This window comes from Bubalus bubalis, chromosome 7, assembly GCF_019923935.1.
Source record: "Bubalus bubalis isolate 160015118507 breed Murrah chromosome 7, NDDB_SH_1, whole genome shotgun sequence".
In the NCBI taxonomy this organism is placed as follows: Eukaryota; Metazoa; Chordata; class Mammalia; order Artiodactyla; family Bovidae; genus Bubalus; species Bubalus bubalis.
The window spans coordinates 32439611-32456160 of NC_059163.1; the positions used below are offsets into that span (position 1 = coordinate 32439611).

The 16550-nt window shown below is 40.0% G+C and overlaps 1 protein-coding gene and 1 long non-coding RNA gene across 3 annotated transcripts in view; one reads left to right on the forward strand and one right to left on the reverse strand.

Moving 5' to 3' along the window:
- Positions 1 to 5334: 5334 nt before the first annotated feature.
- LOC102399410 (UDP-glucuronosyltransferase 2C1) overlaps positions 5335 to 16550 on the forward strand; it is a 36942-nt gene continuing 25726 nt past the window's right edge. Inside the window, exon 1 of one of the 2 annotated variants that reach the window (XM_006071136.4) lies at positions 5335 to 6944. In XM_006071136.4, the coding sequence (XP_006071198.1) occupies positions 6224 to 6944 (721 nt within the window). In that variant the 5' untranslated portion in view covers positions 5335 to 6223. Of the gene's footprint in view, positions 6945 to 8504; positions 8667 to 16550 lie in introns of those variants that run through there. The other variant, XM_006071137.3, reaches the window with a different exon arrangement.
- Positions 7214 to 9689, reverse strand: LOC123465991. Its single transcript, XR_006641268.1, has 2 exons — positions 9054 to 9689; positions 7214 to 7544 (listed from the first exon to the last, which is right to left on the reverse strand). It is a non-coding gene; the product is annotated as an uncharacterized LOC123465991 (long non-coding RNA).

Consider the following 16550-nt stretch of genomic DNA (forward strand, 5'->3'; position numbering starts at 1 on the left):
AGAGTTGGCGTGTCCTCTGAAACTTAAAAGTCAGTCACTAACTTCTCCTCTCTAGCAATGAAAGTCCTAAATGGCTTCATCTTCCAACATAAGGATCTTTTGTCTACATTGCAAATCTGTTGTTTAGTGTAGCCAGTTTCATAAATTATATTAGCTAGATCTTCTGGATAACTTGCTGCAGTTTCTACATCAGCACTTGCTGCTTCACCTTGCACTTTTATGTTATAAAGGTTGCTTCTTTCCTTCATCCAAATGAACCAAATTCTGCTAGTTCCAACTTTTCTTCTGCAGGATCCTCATGACTCTTATTCTTATTAGAATTGAAAACAGTTAGGGCCTTGCTTTGGATTAGGCCTTTGTTTAAGAGAATGTTGTAGCTGATTTGCTATCCTATCCATACCACAGAAACTTTCTTCATATCAACAATAAAGTTATTTCACTTTCTTACCATTTGTGTGCTCACTGGAGTAGCACTTTTTGCTTCCTCCTGGAACTTTTTCTTAGTGAAAATATTCATTCATTTTGTGCAAGAAACCTAGTTTTGGCCTAGTTTAGCTTTCAATATGCCTTCATCATTAAGTTTTATTATTTCTATCTTTGGATTTAAAATGAGAGACATTTAACTCTTCCTTTCACTTGACACTTAGAGACCATTGTAGGGTTATTAATAGATTAATTTAAATATTTTTGTATCTCTGTGTTCATTACAGCATTATTTACTATAGCCAGGACGAGAAAGCAACCTAACTCCCATCAACAGAAGAATAAATAAGAAGATGTGGTTATTGTTACCATCTTTATAAATTCCATATATATGCGTTAGTATACTGTATTGGTGTTTTTATTTCTGGCTTATGCATGATACTGGATGCTTGGGGCTGGTGCACTGGGACGACCCAGAGGGATGGTATGGGGAGGGAGGAGGGAGGAAAGTTCAGGATGGGGAACACGTGTATACCTGTGGCGGATTCATGTTGATATATGGCAAAACCAATACAATATTGAAAAGTTAAAAAATAAAAAAAAAAAAAATTCAAAAAAAAAGATGTGGTATATAAAAACAATGAAATATTACTCAGCCATAAAGAGGAACAAAATTGGGTCATTTGCAGAGATGTGGTTGACCTAGAGACTGTAAAATGGAATGAAATAAAATAGAAGTAGAAACATAATTTTGTATGTTAATGCATATATGTGGAATCCAGAAAAATGATATAGATGATTTTATTGGCAAAACAGAAATAGAAACACAGATGTAGAGAACAAATGTATAGATACCAACGGGGAAGGGGAGGTGGAATATTGGCATTGACATATATACATTGTTGATACTATGTATAAAATAGATAATTAATGAGAACCTATTATATAGTATAAGGCTTCCCTTGTGGCTCAGACGGTAAAGCGTCTGCCTACAATGCAGGAGACCCGGGTTTGATCCCTGGGTTGGAAAGTTCCCCTGGAGAAGGAAATGGCAACCCACTCCAGTATTCTTGCCTGGAAAATCCCATGGACGGAGGAGCCTGGTAGGCTACAGTCCATGAGGCAAAGAGTCAGACATGACTGAGTGACTTCACTTCACTTCATTATATAGTATAGGAAATTCTACTCATTGCATAGTGGTAACCTAAACAGGAAGGAAATCCAAAATAGAGGGGAGATATATATATATGTATATATATATATATATATATATATATATAAATAGCTGATTTACTTTGCTGTACAGTAGAAACTAATGCATGACTGTAAAGTGACTCTGCTCCAATAAAATTAACTAACAGAAAAGAAGCAGCTATTCAAGAAATTTTAAAATAAAATAAAATAGATATTGTTGTATCTTAGGGAAGAGGGAAATCTGATGAGAAGGACATAGAGGAACAGCCAGTTGATGAACCAATTAGAACACATATATTTATTGATTAATTTCATTATCTGATATGGGTAAGGTTTTCTAGTGCACCTTCCCACAAAGTAAAACAGTAACATCAAAGATCACTGATCATAGATCACCATATCAAATATAATAATAATGAAACAGTTTCAAATATTGCAGGAATTGCTCAAATGTAACACAAGCATATAAGTAAAGGCTATTAGTAAATGGCATGGACCGACTTAATTCACTCAGGGTTGTCACAAATATTCACTTTGTAAGAAGCCAATATCTGTGATGTACAATAAAGCAAAACACAATGAAACCAGGTAAGCCTTTGCATTTCAAAGATCCTTTCTCCATAGAATATCAATTTCACAGTTTCTGGGAGTTACACCATGGGCATACTTTGGGATGTCCACTCTTCAACCTACTATATCTTTGAAAGAGGCCCCCTCATCACCATCCTTATCCAAACCAAACACAAACAGAAAATAAGATCATAATTCTGTGAATGGTGCAAATTAAAGATCTTAAAGTTAAAAAATGCAGGATGATTAGCTCCATCATATCTAAGGTCCTCATATCTGGTAATGGACTCCTGCAAACTCATCCAATAATTCACTCTACTCTTAGTCTCTGTTTCAGATGTGATATTTCTGCTAGAGCATATGAACACATCTTCAGGTACATGGCAGGAGGTCATTGCTTTGGTGATTGTGTTCTCTGCTATTGCTATCTGAAAAGACCAGGTAGAGTTCTCATTCACTTGAAACAGAAACAGCAGACATTTACAATTTTTACTGAGAATTTTATAAAATAAACTTTATTCTCTTCCCTCATAATATAGACCAATGAGATATGAATTATCTGCATATACTTCAAAAAAAGTGTTAACTGACTGTGTTGTTAACATCGTGCTAGTCAGACAGGATAAGCAAGAAATGCCTAGTACATTGGGCACTCGTGTAAGATACATCAGTGTAGGAGAGTAGACGATAACCCTATAAATATGTAATCTGCCATGTCAATGAAATTAATTGAAATCCCATGATCGGGGGTATTTGAGGTCATCATTTCAGAAGGAGAACAGATTTTTGCATTTTACCTTTCTACAGAGAGAAAAAAAACACAGTTATTTGAAGGCATTTTTAGGAATTAGAGGAAGTATATGTATTCCATCCTGTGACACATTTGCCAAGTAACATAAAAAAATACCCGTTGTGAGTGGGCCCAGAACAGGATGGAATTCTGCAGTAGGTCTAACTTGTGACAGACTATAGTATTAGGTAGACCTTGCATGGAGAATCCCATGGACAGAGAAGCCTGGCGAGCTACAGTCCACAAGGTTGCCAAGAGTCAGATACGATTGAAGTGACTAAGCATGCACACATGCATAGTATTAAATACATCTTCAATGAGAGAAAACACTATGTGGAATCTGCCAACCTTAAAGACAGAATCACAACACGCAGTATGAAGTTCCAAAGAATAGCAAGGAGAGATAAGAAAGCCTTCCTCAGCAATCAATGCAAATAAATAGAGGAAAACAACAGAATGGGAAACACTAGAGATCTTTTCAAGAAAATTAGAAATACCAAGGGAACATTTCATTCAAAGATGGGCTCAATAAAGGACAGAAATTGTAGGGACCTAACAGAAGCATAAGATATTAAGAAGAGGTGGCAAGAATACACAGAAGAATTGTACAAAAAAGATCTTCATGATCCAGATAATCATGATGGTGTGATCACTCACCTAGAGTCAGACATCCTGGAATGTGAAGTCAAGTAGGCCTTAGGAAGCATCACTATGAACAAAGCTAGTGGAGGTGATAGAATTCCAGTTGAGCTTTTTCAAATCCTGAGAGATGATGCTGTGAAAGTGCTGCACTCAATATTTCAGCAAATTTGGAAAACTCAGCAGTGGTCACAGGACTGGAAAAGGTCAGTTTTCATTCCAATCCCTAAGAAAAGCAATGCCAAAGAATTCTCAAACTACCACACAACTGCACTCATCTCACATGCTAATAAAGTAATGCTCAAAATTTTCGAAGCCAGGCTTCAGCAATACATGAACTGTGAACTTTCAGATGTTCAAGCTGGTCTTAGAAAAGGCAGAGGAACCAGAGATCAAATTGCCAACATCTGCTGGATCATCAGAAAAGCAAGAAAGTTCCAGAAAAACATCTATTTCTGCCCTATTGACTATGCCAAAGCCTTTGACTGTGTGGATCACAATAAACTGTGGAAAATTCTGAAAGAGATGGGAATACCAGACCACCTGACCTGCCTCTTGAGAAACCTATATGCAGGTCAGGAAGCAACAGTTAGAACTGGACATGGAACAACAGACTGGTTCCAAATAGAAAAGGAGTACATCAAGGCTGTATATTGTCACCCTGCTTATTTAACTTATATGCAGAGTACATCATGAGAAACGCTGGGTTTTTAGAAGCCCAAGCTGGAATCAAGATTGCTGGAAGAAATATTAGTAACCTCAGATATGCAGCAGAGAAGGCAATGGCAACCCACTCCAGTACTCTTGACTGGAAAATCCCATGGACGGAGGAGCCTGGTGGGCTGCAGTTCATGGAGTCGCAAAGAGTCGGACACGACTGAGAGACTTCATGTTCACTTTTCACTTTCATTCATTGGAGAAGGAAATGGCAACCCACTCAAGTGTTCTTGCCTGGAGAGTCCCAGGGACGGGGATCCTGGTGGGCTGCCATCTATGGGGTTGCACAGAGTCGGACACGACTGAAGTGACTTAGCGGCAGCAGCAGCAGCAGCAGATATGCAGATGACACCACCCTTATGCCAGAAAGCGAAGAAGAGCTAAAGAGCCTCTTGATGAAAGTGATAGAGGGGAGTGAAAAAGTTGGCTTAAAGCTCGGCACTCAAAATCTAAGATCATGGCATCCGGTCCCATCACTTCATGGGAAATAGATGGGGAAACAATGGAAACAGTAGCAGACTTTACTTTGGGGGGCTCCCAAATCACTGCAGACGGTGATTGCAGCCATGAAATTAAAAGACGTTTGCTCCCTGGAAGGAAAGTTATGACCAACCTAGACAGCATATTAAAAAGCAGAGATATTACCTTGCTAACAAATGTCCATATAGTCAAAGCTATAGTTTTTCCAGTAGTCATGTGTGGATGTTAGAGTTGGACTATAAAGAAAGCTGAGCCCTGGAATTGATGCTTTTGAATTGTGGTGTCGTAGAAGACTCCTGAGAGTCCCTTGGACTGCAAGGAGATCCAACCAGTTCATCCTAATGGAAATCAATTCTATATGTTCATTAGATGGACTTCTGTTGAAGCTGAAACTCAAGTACTTTGGCCACCTGATGCAAAGAGCTGACTCATTTGAAAAGACCCTGATGCTGGGAAAGATTGAGCGCAGCAGGAGAAGGGAATAACAGAGGATGAGATAGTTGGATGGAATCACCGACTCTATGGACATGGGTTTGAGCAAGCTCTGGGAGATGGTGAAGGATGGTGAAGCTTGGCGTGCTGTAGTCCATGGGGTTGCAAAGAGTTGGACACAACTGAGTGTCCAACAGTGGAGACTTGGCAGGCCAGGAAAGAGTTGTTTGGTTTGTTCAAAGTTCTGAAAGAGAAAATATGTGACCTAAAATATTTTACTTGAAAATGAATTCCTTCTTAAATAATAAGAGATAATTAGTTCCCAGACAATCAAAATATGAGTGTGTATAAAATTATAGACAAATATCGGTGGTTCAGTGGATAAAGGATCTACTATCAGTAAAAGAAATATTAGAGAGACCATTCTGTTCAATGAACATTCAAATCAAATCAGAGGAAAAGATCCAAAAAATCTAGTCTTAATTGAATATTCATCAAATGATGATGAACTTTCTTAACATTATTTAGAAATTACTATGAATTGATGTCTAACTTCATGTCCTCTGTTTTTGATATCCATGAAAAGAAGTTTTGAAAATCTCATTCTGAAGTTTTTTGTTTGTTTTGTTTTTTCTGTAGCTATTTCTTCCTGACCCTGGGATTGAATCCAGGTCTCCTGCATTGAGTGCAGATTCTCTACCATATGAACCATCAGGGAAGCTCATAAAAGAAGTTTGGAAACTCATTCTGAGGTGTTCCTCTTTTTCCCTTAATTATTTTATTGACATTATCGACTGTTTCTTTTTTTTTTTTTTTCCATCAAGGCAGTTTCATTTTGTTTTAATCTTTAATATAAAGTACATAAATCAAAGTTCAATCCTACCTAGTATAATTGATTGGGAGAGTCAAGGAGAGATGTTTGGATTTTGAGTTTCATGCACTTGGTCCAAGCCCAGATTTAGTTTCAGCGAGTTGATTATGAAGACTGTGAAAGGCTTCTATGTCCTTTTCATGCTGCATCTATGGTTCTTTGACTCTGGAAGGACCGGAAAGATACTTGTATGGCCCATGGATTTCAGTCACTGGATTAATTTAAAGATTATTCTGGATGAACTCTACCTTGGTGGGCATGAGATAACTGTCCTCATACCTTCAACAAGTTCTCTGCTTGATCATACCCAGATTCCCTTTAACGTGGAGATCCTTGAAATTCCAATAAGTAAAGAAAGTTTCATGGAAGAATTCACTGCTAATCTCTACACACTTTCTTTTGAACTGCCGAAAGTTTCATGGTGGGAGAGGCAAGTACGACTGACGAAAATGTTGAAAACGTTTTTAGCAACAATCAGAAGCATTTGTGACAGTGTTGTCATGAACAAGGAGTTGCTCACCAGGCTTCAGGCAGCTAAGTTTGATATCTGTATTGCTGACCCTTTAAGCTTCTGTGGGGAGTTAGTGGCTGAGCTTCTCAACATTCCATTTATATACTCCTTTCGGTTTTCCTATGGGAATGTCATTGAGAGATTGTGTGCTGGGCTTCCTATGCCTTCTTCATATGTTCCTGGCACCGTATCAGGACTGACAGACAGCATGACTTTTATACAGAGGCTGGAGAACTGGTTATCATATACAGTGAATGACGTGATGTATTCATATTTTGTATTTCCAGAATGGGATGAATATTACAGCAAGGTTTTAGGTAAGAGATATTTGCATGTAATAATGATTCTTATTTCATATGGAAAATGTAAATGTTTATCTGACTGTATGAAAACTTAAAAAAGCTTTTCTTTGAGTGATACCCAAGCTCATGTTTCTTAACTGTTTTGAGTAACAACATAATAACAATTCTTTATCTTTCTTTATTCTTTTCTTAAACTTTTCCTTTTTTGTTTTGTTTTAGATTATTGAGTACTAAAAATTTATCAGAGAACAAATATTCTCTATATTTATCCATAAATCCTATTCAATGCTGCTAATTTTTTTTTTTTTTCAGGATATCTACAAAACCCAAATCTGACAGTGTTTAAGTTCCATAACCTTGGGCTACTTCTCTCTTGTTTACTTCTCCTTTTATATGCAGGTTTCCCAGGTGGTGCTAGCAGTAAAGAACCTGTCTGCCAATGCAGGAAACATATGAGACAGGGGTTTGATGATTCCTGGATCAGGAAGATCCCCTAGAATAGGGCACTATACCTTCCATTTTCTTTTTGATTAATCTGCTGTTTCTCAGGCCTTCTGTTTACATCCTCTGAAGGCTTGGTTTGCTGATTCCCAGGCTTGTAATGTGAGTAAGAAACTGGAAAATAAATAAACATACATGAGTTTCATCTGCTCTTTGCATTCCAAAAGAGAAAGAAACAAGAAATGTTTTTCTCTAACTAGACTTTTAAATGTATTTTACTGTTGCTGTTCCATTCATAATCGGATTAGAAGTGAACTATTGAGCTTTGATCCTGAGCGCAAAGATTTTATCCATTTCAGCAAGTCCTTTTATGCTTTCATTTTTCCTTTTGCATAACTGATATGCTTATTTTTTAATAAAGTTTATATAATTGTGTTAAGGAGGATTTTGCAGAAGATATTTTGAAAAAGCCATTGATAGGGCCCACATGGGGTCTCATTGATAAGATGGCTCCTTATGTCAACCTCACAAACAAAGAATAAAGCGCAGTGATCTGTGAGACTGACCAAATTGCCCAAATGACATCCGGTTATCTCACTGGCGCCTATCTTCTCAAAGCTGTGAGACCACCAGATTCCAGACCTCCAGCTATGTGACCATCCCTTCAGAGAATTTTTCTTTGGTTAGGTATAAGAAGGATTCCATCAAAAAGGGAGAACGCTGGTTCTCCTTAAGAGCCAGTCACCCTCTCTTTTCCCTCTAATAAATTTCCCTTTTCTTGTCTGCCTGGCTCGCTCTCTTTTTCTCTGCACTTGCCTTACATTTTGGTGCCGAAACCCGGGAGGGAAGATCCACCGCAACTGGGTGGGCTCCTCTCACAAGCCCACCCCCGGTGGTCCCCTGTCTTGGCCCTTGCCGAGAAACTGAGATGAGCTCTGGGATGGCACTCTCCGCTCGCCTTGCTGGACTGACATTCACACTGCTGCTGCTGCTAAGTCGCTTCAGTCGTGTCCGACTCTGTGCGACCCCATAAACGGCAGCCCTCTAGGCTCCTCTGTCCCTGGGATTCTCCAGGCAAGAATACTGGAGTGGGTTGCCATTTCCTTTTCCAATGCATGAAAGTGAAAAGTGAAAGTGAAGTCGCTCAGTTGTGCCTGACTCTTAGCGACCCCATGGACTGCAGCCTACCAGGCTCCTCTGTCCATGGGATTTTCCAGGCAAGAGCACTGGAATGGGGTGCCATTGCCTTCTCCGACATCCACATACAAGTCCACATTTCATCCATCGGTTACAAGGGTGAGTGAAATCCCATTCCCTTGGATCCTTTCTCTCTCTCTCCTCGTTTCCAAGTCCTAGCGATAAGCGGGCGGGGAGGATCCCCACGGCCCTCAGCCCCTCGGTCTTGTGCCCCGTCTGACTTTGAAATAGGGGAAGCCCATTTCAAAGCAGACTATCATTACTCTCCAAGGAAGTCCTGAGAACGGGGACGCTCTCAGGTCCGAGAGAACGGAGTCTCTCGGACCTTTCTCCTCTCTTTCTCTCGCCCTTGTTTAACTTCCCTATTCGGCCGCAATGGGAAATTCTCTATCCCAGCCTTCAAAATCTACTCCTCTGGGATGATTTCTCCGAAACCTAAAAGCTTTGGGCTTCCAAGGGGAGATAAGACCAAACAGACTTACTTACTATTCTAACACTGTCTGGCTGCAAAACCGACTTGATAACAGGTCCCATTGGCCAGAAAACGGAACTCTGGATTACTATACTCTAAGGGAGCTCGATAACTTCTGCTGCCGCAATGGCAAGTGGTTAGAAATTCCTTATCTTCAGGCTTTCTTTGCTCTTCGCTCTCGACCCTCTTTCTGTGAATCCCCTTCTACTTCTCAAATACTCGTAGCCCACTCTAAGCCACATCCTTCTAATACAATGTCTCCCAATCCTTGTTCAGACTTTTCTTCTTCTTCCTTCCACCTTTCTGACCACAGCCCACCCTCTATCACTCCCAATCCCCTTGTAGCCGCTCCAGATCCAGTTCCACAACCTCCCCCTTATGTCCCCTCCTCCCTCCCTCCCTCCCTCTCAAGGGCAGGCCGAGGCCACCGCTGCTCCCAGCACCTCTCCCCTGCTTGTGCTTGAGATAAACCCTGAGACCTCAGCCCAATCCTCTGCCCTGAGAGTTCCAAAGCTTTACCCCGACCTCCCTAGATCCCTCTCCAGTTCAGTTCAGTTCAGTTCAGTCTCTCAGTCCTGTTCGACTCTTTGAGACCCCATGAATCGCAGCATACCGGGCCTCCCTGTCCGTCACCATCCCCCGGAGTTCACTCAGACTCAGGCCCATCGAGTCAGTGATGACATCCAGCCATCTCATCCTCTGTCATCTTCTTCTTCTGCCCCCAATCCCTCCCAGCATCAGAGACTTTTCCAATGAGTCAACTCTTCGTATGAGGTGGCCAAAGTACTGTAGTTTCAGCTTTAGCATCATTCCTTCCAAAGAAATCCCAGGGCTGATCTCCTTCAGAATGGACTGGTTGGATCTCCTTGTAGTCCAAGGGACTCTCAAGAGTCTTCTCCAACACCACAGTTCAAAAGCATCAATTCTTTGGCTCTCAGCTTTCTTCATGGTCCAACTCTCACATCCATACATGACCACCAGAAAAACCATAGCCTTAACTAGATGGACCTTTGTTGGCAAAGTAATGTCTCTGCTTTTGAATATGCTATCTAGGTTGGTCATAACTTTCCTTCCAAGGAGTAAGTGTCTTTTAATTTCATGGCTGCAGTCACCATCTGCAGTGATTTTGAAGTCTGACACTGTTTCCACTGTTTCCCCATCTATTTCCCATGAAGTGGTGGGACCGGATGCCATGATCTTTGTTTTCTGAATGTTGAGCTTTAAGCCAACTTTTTCACTCTCCTCTTTCACTTTCATCAAGAGGCTTTTGAGTTCCTTTTCACTTTCTGCCATAAGGGTTGTGTCCTCTGCATATCTGAGGTTATTGATATTTCTCCTGGCAATCTTGATTCCAGCTTGTGCTTCTTCCAGCCCAGCGTTTCTCATGATGTACTCTGCATAGAAGTTAAATAAGCAGGGTGACAATATACAGCCTTGATGTACTCCTTCTGATTTGGAACCAGTCTGTTGTTCCATGTCCAGTTCTAACTATTGCTTCCTGACCTGCATATAGGTTTCTCAAGAGGCAGGTCAGGTGGTCTGGTATTCCCATCTCTTTCAGAGTTTTCCGCAGTTTATTGTGATCCACACAGTCAAAGGCTTTGGCATAGTCAATAAAGCAGAAATAGATGTTTTTCTGGAACTCTTTTGCTTTTTTGATGATCCAGCGGATGTTGACAATTTGATCTCTGGTTCCTCTGCCTTTTCTAAAACCAGCTTGAACATCTGGAAGTTCACGGTCCCCTCTCCAAACAACTTTAAAACAAGAAACTTCACCAGAGGACCCTGCTCCTTCCCCTGCTCCACTCCTCCCTTCACCTGAGGTAGCTGGAGCAGAAGGCATTGTTCAGGTTCATGTCCCATTCTCCCTCACTTATCTATCTCAGATTGAAAGCCATCTTGGCTCCTTCTCCTCAGACCCAGATAATTACTAAAAGAATTCAAGGATCTTACCTAGTCTTATGACTTAACCTAGCATGATATTTACATCACACTTTCCTCCACTCTTCTTCCAGAAGAGAAGGAAGGAGTATGGAGTTTGGCAAGCTTCTCAGGTGCATGCTGATGAGATACACAGGACACTAAGCCCGTAGGGGCAAAGGCTATCCCCCGAGATGATCCCAACTGGGGTTATCAGGCAGGGAGACCTGGATGAGCAGCCCATAATCATATGACTGCTTGCCTCACTGTGGGCCTTCAAAAGGCAGGGCATAAAGTCATCAACTTTGATAAGCTGCGGGAAATAATTCAAAGACTAGATGAAAACCTGGCACAATTTCCATCCAGGTTAACAGAAGCACTACAAAAATATGCTAAATTAGATCCCACTTCAGCAGAGGGCATCATTGTCCTTAACACCCATTTTATCTCCCAGTCATCCCCAGATATCTGAAAGAAACTAAAACAGACAGAAGAAGGCCTTCAAACCCCTCAACGAGACCATTTAAATTTAGCCTTAAAGATTTTCAAAAATCGGGAAGAATACGCAAAGCTAGAGAAGGCCCAACCAGATCAGGCCAAATACCACCTTTTAGCCACTGCCCTACATGGCTCCAAGCCTCCATCAAGCAACAAAGAAAGGAAGCCAACTGGTCCCTGCTTCAAATGTGGCAAAGAAGGCCACTGGGCCCGGTCATGCCTAAAGCCAAGGCCCCCTCCCAGGTCCATGTCCCAGCTGTGGCATAAAGGGACATTGGAAGGTCGACTGCCCAAATCCCCCTCCAGGGATCCGGACATTCCCTCTTGGTCCAGAGCAGGAGTCCTCTGACCCAGCTCTGCCCAGGCTCCTCAGACTTGCCACTGAAGTCTGAAGGTGCCCAGGGCCCCAGGCCCCAACTCTCATTGCCTCTATGGAGCCCAGGGTAACTCTTACAGTGGCAGGTAAGCTGATCTCCTTTCTCATTGACACGGGCCACTTACTCTGCTATGCCTGCCTACTCTGGAAAAACCAAGGTCTCTCAGGTCTCTGTTATGGGTGTTGATGGTTTAACAGCTACACCACAAATAACGAGCCATCTTATCAATGAGACTCCATGTGGGCCCTATCAGCCATGTTCTGCTTGCAATATTAAGTTAGATTTTTTAAGATATAATTGACATGTTACTTTGTATTAATTTTAGGTGTCAACAAAATATTGTGAATCTGTAGAAAAAATTGAAAATTGTAATTGAACCAATCTTAAGATTATAACCTGGGAGGCAGTTTTTTAGAAAGTTCTGAAAAAAGTCCTCCCATTAGAAGTCAAAGCACAGTTATATGAGTTTTTGAGATAGAGGGTTATACATCAAAAGTTAATGTATCAGAGTAATGCCAGCAACTTACATAGGCCAAAGCTAGTGGTGGGTCATTGTGACACCTTATAGGATTAAGGAAGAAATGTTTTCTCCTAAAGAGTTACCTTGCTAGCAAAAGGAAATTGTTTTGTTTGTTTGTTTGTTTGTTTGATGAGTTGGTATTACTGTGTCTTCTAAGGAGACCTAGTTAATGTGGAATATAGATATGCTGCTGCTGCTGCTGCTAAGTCGCTTCAGTCGTGTCCGACTCTCTGTGACCCCATAGACGGCAGCCCACCAGACTCCCCCATCCCTGGGATTCTCCAGGCAAGAACACTGGAGTGGGTTGCCTTTTCCTTCTCCAATGCATGAAAGTGAAAAGTGAAAGTGAAGTTGCTCAGTCATGTCCGCCCCTCAGCGACCCCATGGACTGCAGCCTACCAGGCTCCTCTGTCCATGGGATTTTCCAGGCAAGAGTACTGGAGTGGGGTGCAATTGCCTTCTCCGTATATGGAGATGAGATAGAGGCAAAGCACAGGTACAGTTTTAACAGTTGATGTATGGGGGTGAAGGCTGGTGCTCCCTCTAATATTTTTTCAACTCTTCTGTAGTTTGAAAGTTTCCAGATTTAAAAAGTTGGGGGAAAAGAATATGTAGGATCAGAATAAAAACAGGAATTGTGGTTGCTGTCCTTTGGGCAGTTTGTAAGTCTAACTTGTCTAATCTCAATAGGTGAGGTAGATCTGAGAGCTTGATGACTGATAATAATAAGCCTAAGCATACCATCAAACATGCAAGTCCTGACTGACGGCCTGCCAAGGAGCAGCAGGGCACTCAGCGCTGTGTGTACGGGGTCCACAAAGCACTCGCCCCGGGAGCGGGAGCCAGTCTCCCAGCCTCCCCAGCCTGTGCGCAAGGCACCACCGTCTTCCCCGGACCCCTGAGCCCTCTCAAGCAGCCCACACCTCAATCAGTGGCCAAGGTCTCTGCTTCCAGTACTCTCCACCGCTCTCCCCTCTCCACTCTGAGGCCACCAACTGCCCCCATCCCAGGCCCACCTGCCCTCCCACCTGGACTCTGCGGCAGGGTTCCACGCAGCCCTTGCATATAGATATGCAATATACGCTCAAGAGGAGGGTGGTGAGTGGCTCAAATGGCAGAGAAAAATTTATGTTGCTTTTTTTTTTGCCCTGCTTTAAATTGACTTCTTTTAATCACAGGCATACAATGTAATAATTTTGTATTTATACATATTGTGAAGTGATCACCACAAGATCTCTAGTTAATGGTCATCACCTCACATAGTTACAACTTTTTAATTTTGAGATGAGAACTTTTAAGATCTCCCTTAACTCATTTCATATATACAATACAGTATTGCTAAATATAGTCAGCATGTTGTACATCATATCCCCAGGACTTACTTATTTTACAAGTGAAAGCTTGTGCGCTTTCACCACCTTCACCTACCTATTGTACCCACTTTCCAATCCTGGCATTTGGCAACCAACAATCTGTTCTCGGCTTCTATGAGTTCATTTTCTTTTTTGTTTTGTGTGTGTGTGTGTGTTTTAATATTCCACATTTAAGTGATTTCACATAGTTTTTGTCTACCTCTCTGACTTCTCTTACCATGATTTCCTCAAGTTCCATTCATATTGAGGCAAATGACAGGTTGTCTTTTTTTTTCTTATAACTTAATACTATTTCATGGTATATATAGTTATATTTTCTTTATCCATTCACTCATAGAAAAACATTTAGAGTTTTTCCATATTTTGGCCACCTTAAACAATGCTACAGCACTGCAGTGAACATGGGAGGTGGTAGTAGTTTTACAATGTTATTTTTTGATGGACCTACATAATGTTTTCCAGAGTATTGCACCAGTTTACATTCCTATCAACAGTGCACCAGGGCTCCCTTCTCTCCATATCCTCACCAGCATTAGTTATCTCCTGTCTTTTCATGATAGCCATATTAACAGGCATGAGGTGATATCTCATTGTGATTTTAATCTACATTTCCCTGATTAGCAATGGGGAGCACCCATTTATGTACTTGTTAGCTATTTGATATCTTCTTTGGAAAAATGTCTATTCAGGTCCTTTGTTCATTTTTACTAGAGAAGGGCCTGGCAACCCACTCCAGTATTCTTGCCTGGAGAATCCCATGGACAGAGGAACCTGGTGGGCTACACAGTCCATGGGATCACAAAGAGTCGGACACAACTGAAGTGACTTAGCATGCATGCACACATGCTCATTTTTACATTAAATTATTATTTTTTTATTTTTGTACTGAGTTTTATAAGTTCTTTAGACATTTTGAATGCCAATCCTGTATCAGATACATGGTTTGAAAATATTGTCCCTAATTTTATAGGTTGCCTTTCCATTTTGTTGATCATTTATTTTGCTGTTCATAGTCTTCTAGTTTGAAGCAGTCCCATTTGCTTTTTTTTAAATTTTGTTGTTTATGCTTTTGGTATCATGTTTAAAAAATCACTGCCAAGACTCATATCAAGAAAATTTTCTGCCATATTTTCTTCTAGGAACTCTATGGTTTCAGATCTTACATTGAAATCTTTAATCCATTTACAGTTACTTTTGTAGTAGAGTAAGATTGGAGTCTAGTTTTATTCTTTTCATTTGAATACTCTTTTTCTTTTCTTTTTTTTTTTTTGCAGTAAGGATTATTTAAAAGATGATCTTTTCTCTTTGAATATTTTTGGCTCCCTTGTGAAATATTAGTTGATCATATATGTATGGGCTTATTTTGTGGCTTTTGATTCTGTTCCACTGGTTCATGTGCCTGTTTTTATGCCTATACCATGTGGCTGTGATCACTATAGCTTACAATATTGCCTGAAATCAGAAATGTTATGTCTGCAGGTTGCTTTGGCTTTTAGGAGTCAGTTTTAGTTTTATATACATTTTAAAGTTGCTTTTTTTTTTTTTTTTACTATTTTGGACAGAAATATCTCTAATAATGTGTCATTACTAAAGATTAGTTTATTACTAAATTTAAAAATTTTCCTTTATAGTTGTAATCTTTTGTTTTATATAGCTCTTTTCATTTTCCTTATTTTTAGCACATTTAAATTTCTATGAGAAATCATTTCTTCAACAATTCAGAAACAATGTGAGTGTTTCTAATGAAGTATTCTGCCCAGGAATATGCTGTGTGTTCAACAAGGCATAAGACTTAATCCAGGTGGACATGTAACATTGAGACAGTTTCTAGGCATTTTGTGACAGAAACAGGTGTTTATTTCTCTAGACTTAACCCTAAAAATAGGCAGAAACTGTTGCACCCATCACTCACCAGTGTCCAAAGTACAAGGTACAAAAGGCAAAACTGAGAAAAGGTCATTGACATCTCATCCTGGTGACATTTTCTGAACTGTGGATCAAGAAGTGACTGACCTACAGCTGCATCTAAGATTTTTGTTTACTCCTAGTTCCAGCAGTTTGATACTCAGCTTAGGAACATATTTTAGTGTGAAGTTAGTATAGGACATAACTCTTGTCTCTGATTCTTTCCTAGCTCTTGGCACCTGAAATACTCTTTGAGGAATATATCAATAATCTGAGAAAAAAGAATAAAATCATAAAATAAAAGGAAAACATTTCTTTTACTTATAAGTTTAAAAATACTATTAGATATAGCCTGCCATTCAGGATCAATTTATAATCTCCATTGTATAATGAATTCCAAATATATTTTTTCAAATTTAAAATATAACATAATTTATGTAATTATTAACTTTATTATGTATGAATATGTTCTAATAATTGATGAGGAAACAGGTAAGATGGCATCTGCTTCAAAATATTTTGAGGAACTATTTATAAACAGTTCTTGAGGAAAAAGAATGTTAGGATAATACTATTAGGTTAAATACAAAAATGGTCAATGTCTAATAAGGCAATAAGTTCATAATTTAGGAGATGATTTTTTCTACTAAATGGAAATATGCAAGTTAACATTTAACTTCACAGTATCTAAAAACAAAAATCTGCAGTAAATCACTAAAAAATAGCAGTATAGAATGTAGATACATTTTTCTAAAGATATAAATAATCTTTGAATTGTCCAGTATCCAACAAATGCCTCATCATAATACAAAAAGTGGTATTGTTTTGGAACTTTGGGAAATGGTTTTCCAAATTTCAGATATTGGCTCACAGTCTTTATTCAGATCAATTATAGTTTTTGTACAATATTGTCTTCCT